This window comes from Marmota marmota, unplaced genomic scaffold, assembly GCF_001458135.2.
Source record: "Marmota marmota marmota unplaced genomic scaffold, marMar, whole genome shotgun sequence".
Classification (NCBI taxonomy): domain Eukaryota; kingdom Metazoa; phylum Chordata; class Mammalia; order Rodentia; family Sciuridae; genus Marmota; species Marmota marmota.
Genome location: NW_026000026.1, coordinates 8,360,144 through 8,382,701, shown reverse-complemented (window position 1 = coordinate 8,382,701; position 22,558 = coordinate 8,360,144). Strand labels below are relative to the sequence as shown.

Below are 22,558 nucleotides of genomic sequence, written 5' to 3'. Positions count from 1 at the left end.
TTTTTTTTTTTTTTTTTTTTTTTTTTTTTTTTTTTTGATCTGGAAAGATCGCTTTCAGGAAATAATATCAATAATAATTGAATGCCTATTATATGTGAGGTGCTGTCCTGCACCCTGTATAAATGAATTCCCAAAGTCCCAAAGTAATTAAGCCAGGCAGGACTTAGACAAGAGATGGGAATGGAAGATGCGCGGCCAACGCTGCACAGTCAATGTGGAGCAGGGCCGGGGTTTGCACTCAGCTCTGGTGGCCAACGCCTTGGCCCCAGGGTCCTGCCGTTACAGAGCTGTGCTTATGCACTTCTCACTTTCCAGGATGGTGTCTTGCAGCCCATCTTCCCACCTGTCTGGAACTGCAGTAGAGGATTCTTCATCTCAGTGGGTAACGGACAGCTCAGTTTGGTGTTAAGAAACCGCAGCAGCACCTAGGATGCCAAGGTGACAGCTGCCACAACACAGCTCTGGGAAACTGTCCCTCTGGGGATGTCCCACCTGGGTGCTGAACGTGACCCATTAGGCAAACAGAGTATGGTGGAAGCTGCCAGGGAAAGAGGGGGATGTGGGTGTACAACCCACTGTCCACGGGGAGCCCGGCTGCCACCTCTTCTGTCTGGGCAGGTGTGGATGATCAGATGGCTGTAGTATATTTGGCATCAAAAGAGGTGTCCAAAATGCAGGCAGGTAATAGTTGTAGTTGCTTTGTGATAAAGTTTCAGCCATTCCTGGATGACACACTTCTTTTTCAGTCTCCGTATTTCCACTTTTTAGCCCCAAGCACTTGCTGATGTCTCTGCAATAAGGAGAGGAAGCGGTGGGGTGGGCCTCGCAGCAGCATGCACCTGGCACGGGGAGCATGCTTTGCTTTCTGTCGTCCTGTTTTGAGGTTGCCCTTCTGGTTAGGTGAGTGGTGCTGCTTTCCATTAGTGGCCATGGTATGAGGTTACCTTCTAAAATAAATGTATGCAAGTGGGTGAGTCAACTCAACACAGCTAGTTTGCAAATAAAATCTAGAGCAGGAGTTCTCAACTTCGCACTCTTGGCACTATGGTCTGGAAATGCAAAACCAACAGGAATGTGTCTTTGAGGATGGTCCAGCCATGTGACAGCCAGAAATCCGAGACAGGAGATTTGGGTAGTAATTAATACGTAGCCAACTAAAATTGGCTCCATCAAAGTCAAATAGAACAACCTAGGAATTCCCAAGACTGAGGAGTTCAGACAGTGGACAAATCCACATGCTCTCCTGAGGTTGTTCCCTGCCTTGCTGGGGATACTCTGGGAATGGGTGTCTGATGGAAAAGAAGCTGGGATTGCTTGCCTGTAGTGATTGCTGACTGTTCAGAAAACACTGTGTGGAAAGTGCAAGTTACATTCAGTGCAGGTGGAAAGTGAATGGGGGAGGTGAAAATCAGATTGAGTGAGTTGGACTTGGAGCTGATCACACGGGGCTCAGATGATGGAGGCCTTGCTTTATCCTCTAGCACCTAGCCCTGTTTCACAGTGAGGTGCTGCCTTAGGAGAAGGAGAGGGTCTTGTTCCAGTCCTTGGCCTTCACAGGACCTGGACTAGTACTTCATATCAGGTGACATTTCATAAATGGGTCTTTACCATAATGAATTTAGCTGAAAAGCATTGAGTCTCTAGATGGTGCGTGCACAAAGGGAAAAATGCCAGTGTTACCCGAGGATGTGCAGGAGTTTCCCCTACTCCTTCCTCCCGGGGGTGGGGGGTGGGATCAGCTTGCCCTGGAGGTTTCCCGTGTGCGACTGTTGGTGTATCCTCTTGCTTTTGTGCAAAAGAATGACATCTCTCAGCACCTCACTTTTCACGAATTTCATTCTTTACCGGTTGTTAGGAATTCCATTTTATGGATGAACCCAGTGAATTAACCCAGCCTCCCCCTGAGGACAGCTAGATTCTTTCCAGTCTCTTGCTGGCACAGTGTATGCCTGCTGCCAAGAGCATCCTGATGCTTGGTGCTCATGCACACACCCGTAGGTTAATAATGAGGGGTGTAGCTGGAGAGTTGATGTGTAGAAGCTTCTGCCAAAACAAAACAGAAAAAGCCTACAAGTTTAATCCGATACTGTGCGGCCCTCTCCATTCTTTCTCGTTTTTCACTGGAAACATACAACTGTGAGACCTATCACTGCAGGATTATTGCAGGATGCAGAGAGAGTGCTGGCTCTTAGAGGGGTCAGTCACGGCCATCACAAATGTGTCTGCCCGTGGAATCGCGGTTGGCTGTCAGATGCACTCTATTTCCACTCCTCCCTCCCTCCCTCTCTTTCTCTCCCTCCTTCCTTACTTCCTACATTCATGCAATCTGGCCTCAGTGAATATCCACTGACGGCCGGCATGGGTGATTTGTGGCCAGGAGCACGTGGGCAAGGGGTTGGGCTTCTTGAGACTTCTATGTGTCTGACCTCTGAACGACTTAGAAAGTGGCCAGCAGGACTGAGTTACTAGAAGTGATACCTGTCCCTTTCTGAGCACACTCCACTCCCAGCCCTGGCTTACTGGAATGAGGATGCTATTTTTAAGAAAGAGCATTGTGTTTCATCGTGGAAATTTTGAGCATCTGAGCAGGCAGCTTGCTGGCTGGCTCAGCTTTAGGGTCCTGAAGCACAAGGACTGTATGGGTTCAGCTCTGGACTCCAGCATCCCACCAGGACGTGGCCTGCAGGAGGAAGGGCAGAAGGAGGGTCCGCCGAGGACAAGTGATCATGTGAGTCATTGTTGCTACGCCCGGTTGGTTTTATTTCAGTTGTCGACATCTTGGGGGTTGGAGATCTGGCAGGGCTGGGATTCTCTTTCCCACCTTACTGGAGCAAGGTGAGCCGCTGGCCTGGGCACTTCCACTGTGGTGCTGAAGGGGCTCCTCCTTCTCCAGACCCCTGGTTTATCAGCCCTCCTGTGGGTGAGCTGCCCTTCACGGAGTGGTGCAGATCCCAGGCATTCCTTTCCTTCTCCCGGGCTGAGCTGGGAGGGGGGTGCCTGTGGGTTGGTGCCGACGAGCTGCCCTCTGGGGATAGCAGGCTGAGGTGGTGCTTGGGTTGGGTGTACTTCCGGCCTCGCGTCTCCAGGTTCTGCTGGGCTGAGAGACATCATCTTTCTGGTTTCCACCTCCAGGGTGTTGCTATAAAGGACAGCCGGGGGTGGAGGAGACTCCTGGCCCCTTTATGTAATACTCCACCACAGCATGGCTGGAGGAAAGACTGTGAAGGAGACCCAAGCCCAGGCTGAGACTCCACTGTGCCTCGCCTCTCCATAAACCTGGGTGCTTTGTTTTGTGCTTCCCTCTCTCATCTGCAAAATGTAAAAAGTAATAGTGCTTTCCTTTTACTTTTTAAATGAATCCTGCTTTTTGAAATACATAATGTAAGTTTGGGGACAAAAAAAAATATATATATATATATAAATATATATATATAAAATATATAACCCGGGAGTGCTTAACCACTGAGCCACATCCCCAGCCCATCTTTTATTTTTTATTTTGAGACAAGGTCTCACTAAGTTGCTGGGACTGGCTTTGAACTTGTAATCCTCCTGCCTCAGCCTCTGGAGCCTCTGGGATAACAGGCATGCGCCCTGGGACAAAGTATCTTTTACTTGGACCATGGCTCTATTTTCCCATCTCACTAAAGGACAAAACCCCAAATATGGCTGTGTTCCTGACCTAGCCAAGACCTAACAGAAAGGCATTCTGAAGAGAGTGAACAGACATGGAAGGCCTCTATTTTGTTGGTGTGACATTGATGTGGACCCAGCCTGGGAGATGTGGGTGTGTCCTTGGTGTGTGGGCGTGGCCTTGACGTGGGTCCAGCCTAGATGTGGGTGTGACCCTGGTGTGTGGGCGTGGCCTTGATGTGGGCTCAGCCTGGGAGAAGTAGGTGTGCCTTTGGTATGTTGTGTGGGGCGTGGCCTTGATGTGGGCGTGGCTGGGTGTGGCCTCCACATGGGGCGTGGCCTTGACGTGGGTGTGGGCGTGGCTGGGCATGGCCTTGATGCTGTGGACTTGTGTTTCCAACAGGTGCTGCGAGTGGCTGAGATGCTGTGGTGGAGGCGAGCCCAGGCCGCGCACTGTCTGGCTGGGACACCCCGAGAAGAGGGACCAAAGATATCCTCGGAATGTTATCAACAATCAGAAGTACAATTTCTTCACCTTTCTTCCTGGGGTATGTGCTGGCAAGTCCAAACCCTTTTCTTTTCCCACCACAAATTGAATGGATGGTGCCAGTCTTGGCAAAGTGGAGCCCCTGGGCAGGTTTGGCAAACACTGTGTGTTCTTTTTGCTGCCTTCGTCATTGATGATTCATCTTTCCTGGCCTGAGCACCTGCAGGGAACTTCCTTCTGTCATCAAGGCTGTGACACTCTGCCTGTTTGGTTAGAATAACTTCCCATTTATTTGATGTGTTGAAACTAAGAGTGGGAAAGGTATTTGGGGAACCCAGCATTATAATAAAAACATCAGCAGAGAATATCAGCCACACTTCTTTTTTTCCTCTTCTCACCATGAAACACATGCTCAGGAGTATAGGAAAATTGGAAAATGAAAGTATAGAGGAAAAAAAAAAAACTAAGATAAATTTTAACCTTGCCATCTGGAGAGGGACATTCTACTTACATGTTTCCTGGTGAACGTTTCTAGAGTCAATGCTTTTCCATTGACTTGTACAAATCTACGGATGGACTGAGCACACTTTTCCCCAGTACTCATCCAAATTACATTTCTTTTTTTTGTCTAGCATGACTTCGTGTGTGTGTGTGTGGGGGGTGGGGTGGGGGGAGGAACTTGGGGGTTGAACCCACCGAACTGCACACCAGCCCTTTTTATTTTTTATTTTGAGAAAGGGTCTCACTAAGTTGTCGAGGCTGGTCTTAAACTTGTGATCCTCCTGCCTCAGTCTCCTGAGTCGCTGGGATTATAGGCATATGTCACTGTGTCTGGCTTCCAATATAGCTTTGAAATATAAGCCTGTTGACTTTAGAAGGAGCAACAGCAATCAGTTCAAATGCAGGAAGGAAAAAAAATCTCTCGTGTGAGAAGTTGGGCAACGATAAGGAAGCCTGGGTATGTTACAGTGTGGTTCAAGATTAATTTGAATGTTTTTAGGGGTGATTTTGACTATGTCCATTACTAGCTGCCACAAACCACAACTTGCCCAAATCTGTGTATCTTAAGTCAAAAAAATAAAAGTTTTCTTCTCTCTCATGGGAAATCTTACGTGCACTGATCACTGTCCTCTGTCTTGTACTTATGCCATCCAGATTGTATGGCTACCAAGTTCCAGGGCCCGGGTAAGAGGTGTACTGGCTTTAAACTGCCTTAGCCTAGAAGAACCAAGAAACTTTCTCTCCTGCTCATTGGTCAAAACTAGTTACATGGGATCAGTCTTAGTCCCAGGGCTCGAGGGAGCAGTCAGAACTCTGCCAGAACACCCCTGACCAGGCTAGGATTCCACAGTACTGTTTTGTGGTGTTGAAATCCTATTTAGCCATCACTATTTGTCGTCCTTTTCTGATCTGACTTTTCAACATAAGCATTTCTTACTAAAACGGTTTCTGTAATAACATTTCCAGTTGCCTACCTGATCTGAAAAATATATAGTTGAAGAAGTAAAGCACCACAGAGTTAACGCCCCATGCATGCCACTGCCACTAACTACTGTTCTGAATTTGTTGTTTACAGTTCCCGTGGATATCTGTTTACTTTTTCAAGTGGAATTTTCACTACCCATGTGTTTTGCTGGGTAGATTATGGAACTGCTTAAGCTCTATGTGAAGAGGGGCATGGGAATCGAACCCTCGCCTAAGAATGTTTTTAAATATTCACTTCCCACTCCTCACGCACCAGGTGAGCCCTGAACATCTCCTCTCTACCTTCCAGGTGCTGTTCAACCAGTTCAAGTACTTCTTCAACCTCTACTTCTTACTTCTCGCCTGCTCCCAGTTTGTTCCTGAAATGAGGCTTGGCGCTCTGTATACCTACTGGGTCCCCCTGGTGAGTAGATCAGCCTCCTTCCTTGAGTTGCCGCAGAGGTTTGCAAACAGTTCTTTGTCTCCTCCCACCCACCCCACCCCAATCTCAGCAGCAGGCCTTTTAGTGCCCTCCGGTCAACACATTGGGAGTCCCCAGGATTTTAATGTCAAACACTGCCAAGATCAGACTGCAGCAAAGTCTGGCCATTCATCCACCCATGAGTCAGTTGTCATTCATTATTGCACAAATCACTTATTGTGTTCTATTGTATATGGCACAATTTTAGACTCTGGGGACACTTGACAAATGATAAGACAAATCCTCTGCCCTCATTAATTATATTCGAATTATTTTCTCAGATCACGTTTTCCGTTTATTCTGTGTGGGGTGTTACAGTGTGGCGGTTGGAAAAGCAACAAAATCTGTGCTTTCGTGTGTCTGAAGTGTGACAGAACCGGCTGGCCCCTCCATTCCTTCTCTCACCTCCTTTTCTTTCTTCTCCCCCTTTTGGAAAATGGTTACGGAGCACCTACTGTGTGCTGGGTGAGGGGATCACAGCAGTGAGTGGAATAGGTGAAAGTCCCTGTCCCTGTGAGCCTGATGTTTGCGGACACAACATCTTTGTTTGTATGTGGTGCTGAGGATCGAACTCGGGCTGCACGCATGCCAGGCGAGCGCGCTACCGCTTGAGCCACATCCCCAGCCCGAGCCTGATGTTTGGAGGAGCCAGACAATCCATGGATAAGTGCCAGTGTTTCAGCTGCTGTGGAGACAGGAGGGTGAGGCCAGGCTCCGTGGCTATCCCAGCTCGCTCAGTGCTGCCTGTGGGTGGCGTTGGAGGGGCCTCTTGCCAGGGCAGCCGTGAAGGCCTCCCGAGGCGTGATGGGAATGGGGTGGAGTTTTCCAGGGGGCTACAGTGTCCTGCCCCTGTGCTGAGCATGTGCTTAGAGCATTGAGGAACAGAAGAAAACACAGAGAGGGCCGGCCTTCTACCCCCTGCTCTCCAAACAGAGGCATTATGTATGGAATTATTTCTCACCAAGTGGGACTCAAGGGGAACCTGTAGGTTCTCACAAATCTTGTTAAATTTTTTACTTAAGAGAAAGTTGTAAAATTAGAAGACCTCCTTCCACAAAAGCCTTGTCGTTGCTGTTGGTGTTAGCAGGCGGGAGACGATAGGATTTGGTGCAGAAGTACTTCCAAAGTAGAGAGCCAGCTGCCGAGGGACGACCGTGGGTGGGTGTCATGCACCGTGTGTGCCAGGTTAGGAGACGTGTTGTGCTCAGAAGAGGAGGAGGCGGATTTCTTCCCCAGAAGCAGCAGAGGTGCTCTTGGAAGTCAGGAACAGTCTTCTCTTGCTGAGTCACTTGTGACTGAGGTGGGATGCTGGGAGAATCTTCATCCAGGCCCCTGTCTCTGGGGTGACAGACCCTCCTGTGCCTGATGCTTCACCAATGCCAGGTGCTACCTGTGCTCCTCTGCACTGGAAGTGACCCTCAGGAAGCCTCACCTTATCAGCTGAGATGCCAGAGGCAGCCGGGCTCATAGCATGAAGCCTGGGGATGACAGTGAGCCCACGTCCCATCCAGACATGGGCAGGTGCAAACCTGACCAGGGGCTGCCAGACCCACGTGTTGGCAATTTGCTTTACATGAAGCACCCTCACCCCCTGCATGGATCAGACCCTCTGCCATTCACTGCACCCTGGCACAAATCAAACCAAAAGTCATTGTTTTAAAAAAGTGACAGTGTGCGTGAAATATCATTTATCACGCTACCTTCTGCTGATGATCTTATGACGTAGCTGAGGCAGTACATTGCTGGGGATGTGGCTCCATGGTGGGGCGTTGGCTGGCACACATGAAGCTCTGGGTTCATTCCCCAGCACTGCGGAAAAAAAAGAAAAAAAGCAATAAGTCCACATGATTCAAGAAACACAGAAACGTCCATACCAAAAAATATCTGCCTTAAGCTACTTAGTGATACCCTGCCTCAAAATAAAAAGGGCTGGGTATGGCTCCATGGGTAACCACACCTGGGTTTAATCCCCAGTGTCTTCCTGCAACCAAAAAAAAAATTTTTTTTCTCACGCAGTCACTGACCTTTCACATGCAGGGTAACATTGTGTTAAACTCTAGATACCCGTAGGTGCCTGTGTTTTATAAACGGCATCCCAAGATGTCCACAAGACAGCTGGGTGTCCCCTGCCACACCTTTCCCCTCAGATGTGCTGTGTGCCTGCCCTGTAGGCCTGTGGCTCTCCTCTCGTGTTATATCCATCTGCCCAGCATGTAGTGTCAACCCATCATCTGATCAGTTCTTGGGGTGCAAACATATTAGCACCTCTCCAGCCTCATTTATATTGCAATTGGCACCCATGGGGGGAGAAGACATTGGCCACATCTGTCAAAAATTTGCTCCCCTTTTCACCTGGATTAACGTAGACGTGGTTGAACTATGCGGCAACCTAAATGGCTGATGATAATTGGGTAGGAAATAAGATAAGCTCTGTTGAGTTTTTTCGGTGTTGCCTCCATGCTAACGCGATGCTCTGAGTTTTCAAGAGAAGCCAGGAGCCTGATTGTCAGTGTAGGCAGTAATTACCGTTTTTTCTTTTAGCCGCGGCCTCTGCCACCGCCTCTGCTGGGGGTGGAAGCCAGGCAGGTGAACAGCTTGTCTGCAGGTGCGAGCAGCCTCTGGAGTTCTCTCATTTCATGCCACGGACCTTTTTTCTTTTTTGGTACTGGGGATTGAATCCAGGGGTGCTTAACTGAGCCACATCCCCAGCCCTTTTTTTGTATTTTATTTAGAGACAGGGTCTCGCTAAGTTGTTTAGGGCCTTGCTAAATAGCCGAGGCTGGCTTTGAACATGTGATCCTCCTGCCTCGGCCCCCTAAGCTGCTGGGATTACAGCCATACACCACCCCACCCAGCCCATGGGCCCTTTTATATTGAGCTTTTCCAAGACGCTTAAGTTTGGGGTGTTTGTCTTGTATTTCTACCACTCTTAATAAGGACTATAGAAAGGGGATGACGATTAAAGACGAATCAGCAGCTATTTTTCAGGTGATGGTGGCTGATTTCACCTAATATCTTTTTAGTGAGCGCGTGATAGTTGCCCACGAAACCGTGGTTCCTTGTGATGAGTTTGTGCACTCTCAGGACAGCTTGGTGACTCTCGGTCTGCGGTGCCTCCCTTTCCCGTCCCTCCTCCCTCCCCTGGTTACCCTTCCTCTCCTGCACTCTTCTCCTTCCTCCCCGAAGAGATTTTTTTTACCTACAAAATAATAAGCCTCTTTTCTTAGCCTGTTTCCTCATCTGTAAGACAGGGATGGTCACATCTAGGTCCTGACTTATTAGGAAAATGAAATGAATTTTTGCAAGAAAAAAAATGCTTCATATAGTTCATGATGTATAATAGGAAATTCTCAGAATATGTCTTTTGTTTTGCAATCCTGGGGCTGGAACCAGGGCTGGACAGACACTCTACCAGGGAGCCACGCCCCCAGCCCCATGTCCTCATTTTAATTTTGAAATTCTTACAGTAATGACAATGCTACTTGTTGTCTAGGTTAAGTTTGAGGGTTTAATAGCTCTTTTCCTTACTATTAACATGTTGGGGGGGGGGAAATTCTTAGGAGATAGCTTGAATGGTTTGTATGATGACCAAATAGTAAATCTGGATGTTGTCATTGAGGTATAAGGTACACTACCAGACAGCACACAGCAGGTGAGTTTTCAGGTCTGTTTTGACATTTTTCAATACTCAGATAAACCACCTCCATCAAGATACAGAATGTTTCCGTCACTGTGGAAAATTCCCTCCTTCCCTCTGCCTCTTCTGGTCACCTCCCACCCCCACTGGAGGCAATTACTTTTTTGATTTTTTTTTATCCCCCATAGATTAGTGTTGCTCTAGTAAATCAATCTCTCCCCCCCCCCCCCAAGTTTTTCCCAAACTCTTGGGCTCAAATGACCCCACTGCCTTAGCTTCCTGAGTGGCTGGGCTTAGTCTATTTTTGATGTACAACTTTACAAAAGAGGGTTAGCACCTTGGGAACTGCTTGTCTGCATGATGGCAGGATTTCCTTACCAGCTCAGACTGCCCCCCTCCCAGTAAAACTCTTCCTTAAGAATTGGTGGATGTTAGGGATATCTTAAAGTGGATAGTTGGAATGTATTTCTGGATGACATTCGCATCCTTTCCTAAAGCAGTTTTTAACCTAGGAGTTCAGATTAATCAGAATGTGTGTGCACATGTGTGGCAGGTATGATTTAGGTGCTATTTATTTGCAGCCCAGAGGTTAGTGAGTCGATCCTATCTTTGAATGAACCACAATTTTCTTTAGCATCAATGGGATTTACCCAGGCCCAGGCAGAGAGAAATAGAAACTGGAACATTTGGGGAAAAAACACAGCGAAAACCCAGATTCTGGTACAGAACAGCAAAACAGCAGTTGGGGGTGGGGAGAGTTCTGCGAACCAGGTCTGAGCTCCCTCCAGAACACATTTCTCTCGCCTTCCTGTGTTGTCTGGTTATGCGTTTATTGTGAAATGTACCCGTTTTCCTTTGGCTGGGGCATGTGTTTTACATCTGATTGGAAGCGGGAGCAATCCCTCGGTTGTAACCATGCGTGGGTCTTTGGAGGAGTTTCACGAAGCTGCACATCCCTGGCAAGGTTTATGTAAGAGATTTAAAGTCCTTTGAGTTGAAATTAATCTATTTGACAGGATGAGCAATATGAAAATGAAATCCTCAAAGGACCACAGTGCTCACCCCTGGGCAGTAACTATTCCTGCAATCTTTAAAAGAAGGCAGAGGGAACCGGTGGGAGAATACAAAGACGACTGTGAAAGTGTAAGAAAAATGAAGGAATGATTTTGCTTCTATTGATACAAGAGGAAAAATCTGAATTGGAAATAGATTGTTGCTGTGGATGCCTCTTCACTCTCCCACCAGATTTTTGGGGGTCCTGAACTGAGGGGAAGGTCCATGTTTTTGTGGTGTGTTTTAATGTTTATTGGTTGATACTTACATGGTCAATGCTTTACTATGATTTCTTTATAAAAAAGTTAAAAAAATTAAGTGGTGGCATGTGCCTATAATCCCAGCAGCATAGGAGGCTGAGGCAAGAGGATTATAAGTTTGAGGCTAGCCTCAGCAACTTAGTGAGGCCCTAAGCAACTTACACCATGTCTCAAAACAATAAAAAGGCCTGGGGATGTGGCTCACTGGTAAGTGCCTCTGGTTTCAATCCCTGGTACAAAAAAAAAAAAAAAAAAGTTGAAACAAGTTCCTTTCAGTCCAGGAAGTTAGAAAGTACTTTAGCAGGTCACTTGCTCTTTGTTGTTCATAGGGACAGCGTTGTGCTGTACATTCTGGAAGGTTGACTTCCCCTCTCTGCTGTCAATGCAGTGGACGGCTCTTATTATTTTTTTAACGTTGCTGAATGGTCCCTGTTAGTGACCCCGTCCACCTGGGTTGCTGGAGATGCACAGGAGGATGGCTTCCTTGCTCTGTGGTGTGGGTGCACACGGCCTGATGAAATGCATTTTGACAGTGGCACCGTGAGAGGTGTCTGTGAGCAAGTGCGTCCCTGGCCTGTGGAAAGACGTCGGGTTTCCTAGGCATTTCCCTCCCAGGCCCTGCGATGGCGCATGTGGGTGTGCCACATGACGCTGGTGGCCGCCTCTGTGTTTCTCTAGTAGCGTGTCTCCAGGTGTGAGTGAGCGTGTGTTCCCAGAGGGAGAGCCAGACTGGGGTGGTGGTGCGGGATGATCCCTGGGTCCTGCCCACTGCCCTGCTGAGCGGCCTCTCACCTCTTCTGCCCCTGGCATCTGCAGGAAGGTATACAGTTGTTTGTTTTAAACAGGGCTCACCCCCTGTCCCCTCTCGTTTCAGGGCTTCGTGCTGGCTGTCACTGTCATCCGAGAGGCGGTGGAGGAGATCCGATGCTATGTGCGCGACAAGGAGGTCAACTCCCAGGTCTACAGCCGGCTCACGGCAAGAGGTCAGCCTGGGCTTCGGGGCCATGGGTTGCAGCTGTCACAGGCCGCTGACGGTCATGGGAGCAGAGTTGAAGGCCTGGGCTGGGGTGTGGCATGTGGGGAGACTGTCGCTCGGTCACTCGGTTGCTTGAGCTTGGGAGCGGGGACGGCACGGTTCCATCTGCCCTGGGCCTGGTAGGACTCGGGCAGCTTCTCTGGCCCAGGGCTCTGCCCCTGGCCTTGTAGGAATTGGTCCCGTCAAATACCTGCCCGTGGTCAGCCTCCACCTGGAGTTAAATTCTGTGCCCTCCTGAGCTGCCCGCTCCCTTTTCCCCGCTGGCTGAGGAGGAAGAGGGCGCCCTCCTGTCACGTGGGAGGCCATGAGCAGCTTTCAAAGATAACCCACTTTCAGAGGTTCTCTGTCGGCAGTGATTACTCTCCAGGCAAACCCTGCAGCGTTAGTTTTCACGAAGACAACACATTTACACAAACACTGTATCTGCAACATCGTCTTTGAAGGCATCTTATAAATCCTCGATATTGAGGCATCGTGAGCATGACTTTGACCTGAAGACCAGGGGCCTGATGAACTTGGTCCCTGGCCCCTGGTACGATTTGCTGCACATTTTAGATGGTAGCACTTTAAAGCCCACCCCAGTATACCCCCGGAGAAGCCAGGAGCGGCCTCGCCAAGGCTGCCTTCTGTTTGAAGGTGAGCCAGTCTGAGTGGAGAAAGGTGCAGTCGGTTGTCCTCTAGGATGACTAGCTCTCCTCAGGAATTCATGCTGTTTTAGGAGAGCCGAGGGGAATCAAAACCGTGCCTCGCCTGCGGGAAACTGAGGATTCCGGCAGAGATGCCCAGGGGACTTGGTTCTTGACCGGGGTCTGAGCTACAGTGTGTAGTTCAGCTTCTACACAAGCAGTCTGTCCACAGGTTCAGGATTTTTCGTAGTATTTTCTTCCAGGAAAAATGTTGGGGTGATATGTTTTGGGCTCATCCACCAACAATTGAAATTCTAACATATCCTGACAGCGTGGGTATGTTCAGTGTTTATGAATACATTTTTATCGTTGGTGGTCTTAGAAATTCATAGTTTCTGGGATGCGGGGAGATTCAGAGTTGCTCTAGAAATGCTTCATTAAGGCAAAGCTACTGTATGCAGGACGTTTTGCCACCTAAAGAAAAAAGCCAGTGTAATCTCCGCAGAAGGCTCCGGCTTTCCGCGTGGGTAGTCAGAAGACCTTCGGCAGGGGCCTTTTTGTGGTCGTGTATATTAAATCCGCCCTTAATAACATATTCTTACTATAGCATCGAAAATGCTTGGCAACCGACAAAAGCCCCACCAGAGAGGGTGCAGAGGGTCTCTCAAGCTCAAGACAAGGGGCCCTGGGCTCCCACTCAGCCGCCCTCCTCCCTCCTTGGTTCTTTTCATATTGCAGTGGCTTTTCCTGTCCTCCCTGAGCACCCCTTCCCAGCCCCTGCCATCACTTCACTCAGTTCTTGAAAAGACGCTCAGGAGAATTGGCAGATGGCTCCAGCATCAAAAACTTGTCTTCCTTTGTTGGTGGCCTTTTGTGGCCCATGGCCCCCATTGTCCCGCCGGTGCAACCTCGAAGGAAACAGAACACAGTTCTGAATATTAGCCCAGGCCCTCGCTCCGCCATTTGTCTTGACCCCAACAAAACAGCGAGCCGACTGTCAGCCTGGAGAGCGACGGAGGCGACTCCAATTACTTGATACACTTAGGGGGAGGCCCAGAGTCCCAAGCCCACACTGTGAGGCCGCAGCGGGAGGAAGGAGAGAACCCGCTTTTTGACTTTGCTGTTAGTATTTCCTTAAGGGACGCTTTCCACCAACAACACCTCATTGAGTAAGTTCAGAAGCAAAATGAAGTAACTGTCCAGGATTTTCAGAAACAGATGACCTTCATCAGTAGGCTGCAGGCCATGGTCTTTGCTGACATTCTACAGCATTTCCTGATTAATAGTAGCCATATTTGTACCAATGTAGCTTTTAAACCTAAACTTTCTAGCTAGTGGGAAAAAAAGTTGCAAAACTCCTCTAGGGATCTCCTGTGAGCCCCTCGCAGAGGCAGCCATTGTTAGCAGTAAGCACATCTGCTTTTTAAGGAGCCTCTCTACACACACCCCGCGTCATCGGAGAGTCAAGTTGCGGAGGAAATTCCTTTTTATCCCTAAATATTCGTGTCTAATTCTCAATAGAACATTTCTTGCACATAACAGTGCAAATATGAAAATCAGGAAACTTACCCTTGATCCATTACTATTGATCTCATTTATAGTCCTTAATCAAATTTTGCCATTTGTCCTGAAAATGCCCTTTGTGGATTTTCTCCCCCCCCGGTCCAGGAACCCGTCCAGCTCACTGGTGGCATTTCATTCTCGCTCCTTGGCCTCTCACCTGGTACAGCTCCTGGGTTTCTTTGTCTTGCATGACATTGACATTTTTTTTTTTTTTTTAAAGGACAGGCCAGTTTCAGGCCAGTCCCTTGGTAACCTGTCCCTTGGTTTGTATTTATCTGATGTTGCTTCAAAATTAGATTCACGACATGCATCTTGGTTGGGAATTGATATACTTTTAAACAATTGCCAAAGGTGCAGATTCTTATTGGCAGACAGCTATAGTTTCAGAGGCTTTAATTCAATCAGATTAAAAAAAATTTCAGACTTACTCAGACTCAAAAAAAAAAAAAAAGAATGATTTTAGAACAGCTGAGCCAAAATCTCTGATAATGAGCACCTTACCATTGGGAGGGAAAGTGGACCACGGTTAACTGTTTTTGTTTTTCTTGTGCTGCTGGGGATGGACCCCCGGGCCTCACACAGGCTAGGCAAGTGTCCTGAGTCCTGCCCCTAGCCCAGATAACAGTTTTCAAACTGCATTTTTCTGTGTCCTTTGTTTTCACACGGGGGGGTTTGCTGTTGGGGTGATTCTCGTTTTCCATGGGCCTTGACATATTTTTAGTGGGAAGTTCTGAGTTCCCCTCAGCACACACTCCGTTGCCATGGTGAAAGCATCTGTTCTGCAGAGAGGCGAAAGCCAGAACTTTCCTTTCGGTCCAGACTTTCCGGAATGCCCCGTCTGACGAGAGAGCACATATGTCGGGAGAATTTTAAATATTTTGGATCAGCACAGGATTCGGTACTGAGTTAAAGATGGAAATCAAACCATTCGACAGAGGTGTAACTGGAATCAATGATAGCTCACCCCAGCTGTATTGAGCGAACTGACCCTGAGCAGAACAGGCCATGAACATCTAAGAATGTTCTGGGGCCTCGGTCCAACAGATTTTAAAAATAGCTGCTTCCAACACGTGGGAGTATGGTGGCCCTCATAAGGACCATTCCGTCTCCTGACACTGCCTTGTTCCTTCTGAGCAGTTCTGGTAGTTGAGAGTAGTGGTTCCGCTTGTGCTCTGCAGAAGGGTCTCCACTGCACCTCTCCCTGCTGGGTGGGCAGGTCCTGTTAAGTTCCCAGCAACTAGGTTGTTTTAATGCCCCCCCCCCCCCCACTGTGGAGAGTTCCTACCTTGTACCTCTTGCACAAGAGAACTTGGCACTGTGCCTACAACTTTATGTGAACTGGAGAAAGGCTGATGGTTTTGCTGCAGGGGTTGGTTAAGGGGTATATAAATGGAGGCATGAGCCAGAGGTTTAGGAACCCATCTGAGAGGAGCTGTGATGTCTTTCCAGAGGAGGTGACCTTTATCCTGAGTCTTGGATACCAAAGAGCAGGCCTGGCCACGGGGTTTGTGGGACCCACTGTCAGTCAAGCCTATAGGACCCATGTTCAAACGTCATTTAAGAATTTCATAGCCAGGTGCAGTGGCATGTGCCTGTCATCTCAGCTATGTGGGAGCTGAGCCAGGAGGATGGGAGATCCTGGGTGTCCAAGGGCAGCCTCGGTAGCTTAGTGAGACCCTGACTCATTATTGGGGATTGAACCCAGGGGTGCTGTACCACTGGGCTACATGTCCAGCTCTTTTTTATTTGTTTGTTTGTTTGGTTTTAAATTTTGAGACAGGGTCTGGCTAAGTTGCCAAGACTGGTCTCAAACTTGTCTCAGCTTACCAAGTTGCTGGAATTATAGGCATGTGCCACAGCACCAGCCAAAAAAAAAAAAAAAAAAGTTGCTCGCAGGAGAGCATTGGACTGAATGTGGGACCCACGCCAGCACCCAGATGGTGAGCCCGTGAAGCCTGCCCTGGTTAACAGAGCTTCCAAGAGCCTCAGGTTGAGCGGAGGCTTCTACTGGGGAGCCCAAAGCCTGGGCTGCAGGACCCCTGGTTCTGGCTCTACCTCGTTCTGCCCAGTCAGACCGCGCTTCCTGAGCCTCTCCCTCCAGAGAGAGAAAACAAAAGACCCGGTAGGCCATGGAGGACCTGAGTCTCTGGGAGGATGGATCTGGAATCCAGGAATTTGTGTATAAGGTGTGTATACAAGAGGCGCTTCAGCTGTTTCAAAAAAATGCTTCCCCAGTTGGGAAGCAGGAGAAACTGGAAGGACTTCTTCCTACCCTGAGCCCACCAGGTGTGGTTAAGTCCTAGTTGGTGGTTATTATTATTTTTTTGTGGTACTGGATATGGAACCTAGGGCTGCTCTACCACTGGCCTTGAACTTGCAAGGCTCCTGCTTCGGCCTCCCAAGTTGTTGGGATTATCAGCGTGCAGCGCCACCAGGCCTGGCCAGTTGGTGATTTTTTTTTTTTTTAAAGAGAGAGAGAGAGAGAGAGAGAGAGAGAGAATTTTAATATTTATTTTTTTTTTTAGTTATCGGCGGACACAACATCTTTGTTTTGTATGTGGTGCTGAGGATCGAACCCGGGCCGCACGCATGCCAGGCCAGCGTGCTACCGCTTGAGCCACATCCCCAAGCCCCCAGTTGGTGATTTTAAACAACCCTGGGGATGTGGCTTCCAGAGATGGGGACACTGGGGAGAAGAGGCTTCTTTCTCACCCACCCCTCGGGCCAAGGCTGAGTAGCCCATAATAAGATCTAAACTATCTGAGCTGATGGGGCTAGTTAAGGACAGAGCTTGGTGTTTCTGACCGGCTTGTCTGAGTGTAAACCCTTAGGTTTTAAAGTCAGGCACCTACTATGTGCAGCAGCTGAGCTCAGCACTTTCCCAGACGGTAGCTCATTGATGACTGTAACATTTAGCATTAACACATACAGTGCAGACAGAGGGCTTTTAGGATTTTCAGGCATCTTAAAACACATTTCTGAGTCCAAAGAAACCTGTCATTGCAGCCTCCTCATTCCTTGAAAGCCAAGGGGAAGCCGTGCCACAGGAGAAACAGGTGCCCCTTCCCCCTGGGTTAAAAACTCACACTAAAGAGCAGTTTGGGGACCTTTGTGAATTTTTGTAATTATGAAATTGTCTTCCTATATGAATTTGGCATTGGAAATGAAGCCAAAAAAAGAGAACTTGAACTAGTAGTGGACCCAGAAAAACAGTTTTGTACTCGGAAGATTTGGTTGATCCCAAGCACCTCAAAAAAATAAATAAAATAAAAAAGATTTGGGTCGGGTCGAGAAAGACTAGTTAGCCTACAAATGACCTCTGTCTGCACTTACTTTCCCCACACCAAAAGTGTGTGTGCCTGTCCCAGGCAGTGGGGGCCCTGGATTTGCATTGTCCCAGGTGCATTCCGGGGTGTTCTCACCAGGAGAGCCTTCCCAGACCAGCTCCTGATCAAGGGATAACAATCAGTGGATAGTTCACCTGGAGAAAAAAGTGCAAATGGCATAATGAAGGCGGTCAACACTGCCCCTGTCCTGCTGGGCACACCTGGACTGATGGCTAACCAAGTCCTGCTCTAAGGATCAGTGCCAAGGGCTGAGACCCCTGGCATCTTCGCTTTCTCCTCTGCATGTGGTGAAAAGCCGGGAGACCTTTCCTCTCCCAGTTCTTTCTAGGCCCTTAGCCACGCTGGGCACCCTTTCCCAGGTGTGGAACCACCCATGAGCTCAAGGATCTCACCTCCCTTTGAAGATCCCTCCCCGCTTCCCCAATTTCATTCAAAATCTGCTCTGAATAATTATCTGGGATTGCAATTAATGTGACTGCATTTTGAGACCTGAGAATACATGTTTTTCTTTCCTTCCTTCTTTCTTTTTTTTTTTTGTTGTTGTTGTAGTTGGACACAATACCTTTATTTTATTTATTTATTTTTATGTGGTGCTGAGGATCGAACCCAGGGCCTCGCATATGCTAGGCGAGTACTCTACCGCTGAGCCACAACCCAGCCCCTTTTTTTCTTCCTTTAAAATTTATTTATTTATTTTTGTGGTTTTGGTGATGGAGACCAGGGCCTCTTGCATGCTGGGCAAGTGCTCTGACACTGAGCTGCACCCCCAGGGTGCAGTTTTCTTTGGGGGAGTTGTGTTTTACTGCAGTTGATGAGAAGGTAGAATAACGTGGGGAAAATGTGTTAACGGGGAATTATTCGGCTCAGGTTGATTAACTTAATGAAATACCACGCATGTTTTCAAAGTATCCACTCTTGTTCAACCTGGGTGAACATTAAGGTGTGCTTTTTGAATTTTGTAAAGGAAGCCATTGTCAGGGATGGGCTTTTTGATGCCAAAGCCGCAAAACCGCAATAATCCTCCTCTTAGGATCTTGAATGCTGTGCAGTGAGCAGAGAATTCCCCTTCCCAGGCTTCCCTCCCTGAAACTCAGAGCATCAGTCTTATTTAAAACAGATTTTGCCATTTTGGGGGTCATGCAGTCTTGTTAACAGAAGCGAAGTTATTCCAGTTCTCTAAGGGTGTGTTTTCTCTTTTCCAATATTCAGTTTCACTTACTACAAATCAGTGGTGAACTGATCTGTTGTTTGATGAAAAAAAACAAACCCTGAAAAAAATCTCACATGCAAATGGCACTGTTATCTTCCCCAGAGCCTTGCCCCCTGCTGGGGTGTTACCCTTCTTCATCATTTTGGGCACTGGAAGCTGGCAAGACTATTATCTATTTATTTAAAAGCCTCTGTTGGATATGAGCTTGATACATTTAAACTTTGGTCTTTTTTTTTTTTTTTTCCCTTTCAGTGTTTTAAACAAGAGCAACAGGAAGGAATCGTGTATTTATAATGATACTTTTCAAGCCTGTGCTGGTTTTCAAATAAGTCTTTTCTTGGGATGTGGGGAATGCAGACCACTGTTTGAATATGAAAATTTCCCCTTTAAACCTCTGAACTCTGCTGGGTCTGCGGAGGTGTTTTAACATCAACCCCAGGAAATGTACACAGGGTGCAGAATTTACAACTCATCACTGTCACAGTTAGATTAGAGAGTGAGTTAAAGAGTAATACATTAACCAGGGCTAGTGCGTGGAGGTTGTTGTTGGAGATCTACAAAAGCCATCAGTGTCCCCCCCACACAATGGAAAATGGAGGAAGAACTGGAGCTGTTTGGCATCAAAAAATAGGCCCCACATACTAGCACCCTGGAATTTTTAAGAAGGAACATTTTTGTTGGTAGGCTGTTCTGCAGTTTGAATTGTCATTGGCTTGTTTCAATTCAAGGGAAACATCTGGTTTCTCCCTGCAATGTAGACAAACTGCTCTTATTCTGAAGCTGTCATCCATGAAAGGCCTGGGGTGGACTCGGTGGATTTGCTTATGAAAGGCTTGGGGTCGCCTCTGTAGAAACAAATAGCTCCAGTAAGTGGAAGTTTGCTGCCCATAATAAACTGCCCGCAAGGCCACTCGGGTGAAGTGGCGAAAGCTGGAAGGGATGAATTTATTGGAAGACATTTAGTGATTTGGGATGTGACGGGGAAAGAACTTTCCACTTTTGCAAAAATCTCGTACCCAACTTTTAGGTAGTTGCAAACCTAGAGCCTAGAAATGGGATCTGGGATCTTAGGGGACCCAAAAGGGAGAAATGCAGGGTTCTCCCGGGATAGGGCCATGTCTTCCTGGGTACTTTAAAAAGAGGTTGCAGGGTGCTGTTACTTTCCTTGCTGACCCGCTGTATAATTTGCAGGACCCTTGGTTTTTTTGTTTTTTAATGAAAACAGTAGAGCACGCCCAGCATCAGAGTACCCAGGAAGAGTGCAGTATTTTTTTTCCCAGCTCAGTGGGCTGCAGGGAGAGCTGGCTATCTTTTGAGATCTGTAACAATCACTGTGAAAGTGTTATTTTTTTCTTTCTCCACAGACTTTGTTAGGAAGATAGGAAGCTCTGCCAGATGGCTTCTCTGTATCTTGTTATCTTGTTCTTCTTCCTCTTTTTTGTAAGAACCTTTATTGAAGACTCAGAAAGGTGGTTGATGGAAGGTCAGATAGTGCGTGTTTGTGGCCCTTCACATAATCTGAAGTTTTTTTTTTTTCATTCTGGGAGCGGATCCCAGATAAGAGTATGCAGCTCTTCCTCACATCTAACCTGGGCCCCTCTCTCCTCCGATTGTCTTTCTCCCTACCAGACTGCGCCTTCCCTACCCCAGCCCAGGAGTCCTTAGATGGCCATGTTTCATTGAGATGCGCTCTGCCACTGAGCCCTGAATTACGTATTTTTGATGACAAGGAAATGGCACCGTGAGATGGGAAGTCCAGATTTATTTCACCAAGCATCCTGCATTGGTGAAATCAAGTGGGAGCCTGGAAGTCTCTCTGCGTTGAAGCTGTAAAGCTGAGACTCACTCCCCTCCCCTGGATGCTAATGATCAAACCCAGCTCAGCAGCACCAGTGGCCTGGTGGTGGTGTGGCTCCCCTGGCCCCCGAGATGGAGGGGAGGTCTTTGGCTGTTGGGCAGGAATGGCTGGAGTGTTCACATGAAGGATCGGCCTGCTGGGGTGACTCACAAACTGCTCTGCAAACACGGTGGATTAAAGGGTTTTTTGTTGAGGTAGAACAGATGGACAGAGGGAGGCACAGTTCAAATTAACTGATCGTAAATCAGGCCTCTGTTGTAGAAGGGGAAAAATCTGGGCCTGGTCACTGAAAAAAACCTGAGCTTATTATTTTTTTCTTCTTAGAAAACAACCTCATGCTTACGGTAAAAAATGAAGAATTTAGGGCCCTGGGCTGTGGCTCGGTGGTAGAGAGTACGCCTTGCACGTGGGAGGCTCTGGGTTCCATCCTCAGCAACCACATAAAAATAAATAAAGATACTGTGTCCATCTACAACTAAATATATATATATATATATATTTTAAATGAAGAATTTAGAAAATATCTATGCCAGAGGGGGGTTTAGATCCTGCATCTCCAGGATCATGACCAGGCCTTTCCGGAGAGGCCTCCTGATTTTGTTCTCCGTCCTGCTCACGGATGGACAGATACATGAGCAGTTGTTGTTTAGCCAGAGCTAAAACCTGTGCTTGCCTTCAAGTTAACTTGTAACGCAGTCCCCAGGATCTGAACCCAGGTGTGGTTGTTCAGAAAGGCCAGCAGCCTAAATTTAACTCATAAACCCCAAAGACAATGTGTAAATTTATGTTTGGGAAAGTTGGGGCAGGCTCAGGTGAGGGGAACTTCATTGGCGCTGAGGGCCAGGTTGAATTTATGACCTTCCTCCAAGCAGAGCCTCCTGAGCCCACCAGAAAGAAGGCTGGGTCCCTGCCCGCTCCCGTGGCTGCCCCCTAGTGGAGCCAGAGAAGGTTGCTCAGTCAGTCAAAGAGTTCTCTCTACCTACCCCTCTTCCAGGGCCCTCAGCTCTGCAGACTATTCCTCCCTTTCCACCCAGGTTGCATCAGAAGTGTCACATTGTGGCCAGTGTGCAGGGGGAGGGGTCTACAGGGGTTGCTGTGGTGTGGGCCAGTTGAAAACTTTCCCTGTCATTATTCTCTAAACAGTATGACGTATTTACATGGTATGAGCACCCTAAGTAATCTAGAGTGATTATTCAAAATAATGAGAGATGTGGATGTGCTCAGCTTCTATGCAATGTATAAGGGACTTGAACACCCCCGAGTTTGGCTTCCACGGGGGTCCTGGAACTGATGCCCTGCAGATGCAGCTGTACTGTTTGGATTAGGGCCCGCTGGCCAGCCTCTCTGTAAATGTATTGACCAAAGCCTGAGACAATGAAACTTGAGGCCTGTGGGTCTCCCTGGTGTTCCCCGGGCTCAGCCACTGGATGGGGTCAGCATCAAGTTTAGGAAATGAGGCACCACTCTGTGCTAGAGGCTCTCCTAGTAGGGTGAGTTTGAGAGCTGTGCACCGGCAGTCCCAAGATCTTTCTAGAAGTCATAATATCTGTGTGTAGAACTTGTGGTGGCAGCCCTGCTTATGGTTCACATAACCAGGTTGAATAAAATGCCAGGATTGTTTAGAATCAAACTCTGTGGCTATTATTGCAGAGAGTCATTTGAATTGACATCTGAATGCTTTGAAAAATGTCTGTGGTCATAAACCACTTAAAATATGCACCATTAATGAAAACATAGAGTCGTGCACACAGATTATTCCAGCATGTCTTTCAGTTCTCTGTGAAGTGACCGGAATTCAAGTGGGAGATGCTGGTGAGCGCCAGCTACTGTGGACAGCAGGTGTGCCGAGGGCACAGTGATCATAGTCCCCAGGCATGGTTTTTTTTTTTTTTTTTTTTTTTTT

General features: G+C 47.8%; 1 protein-coding gene across 1 annotated transcript in view; it reads left to right on the top strand.

Moving 5' to 3' along the window:
• The first annotated feature begins 2,474 nt into the window (after positions 1 to 2,474).
• The window catches only part of Atp9a (ATPase phospholipid transporting 9A (putative)), a 92,638-nt gene continuing 72,554 nt past the window's right edge, over positions 2,475 to 22,558 (top strand). Inside the window, exons 1-4 of the mRNA XM_015479649.2 lie at positions 2,475 to 2,728; positions 4,037 to 4,181; positions 5,895 to 6,008; positions 11,890 to 11,998. Of these exons, the coding sequence (XP_015335135.2) occupies positions 2,727 to 2,728; positions 4,037 to 4,181; positions 5,895 to 6,008; positions 11,890 to 11,998 (370 nt within the window). The 5' untranslated portion in view covers positions 2,475 to 2,726. The remainder of the gene's footprint in view (positions 2,729 to 4,036; positions 4,182 to 5,894; positions 6,009 to 11,889; positions 11,999 to 22,558) is intronic.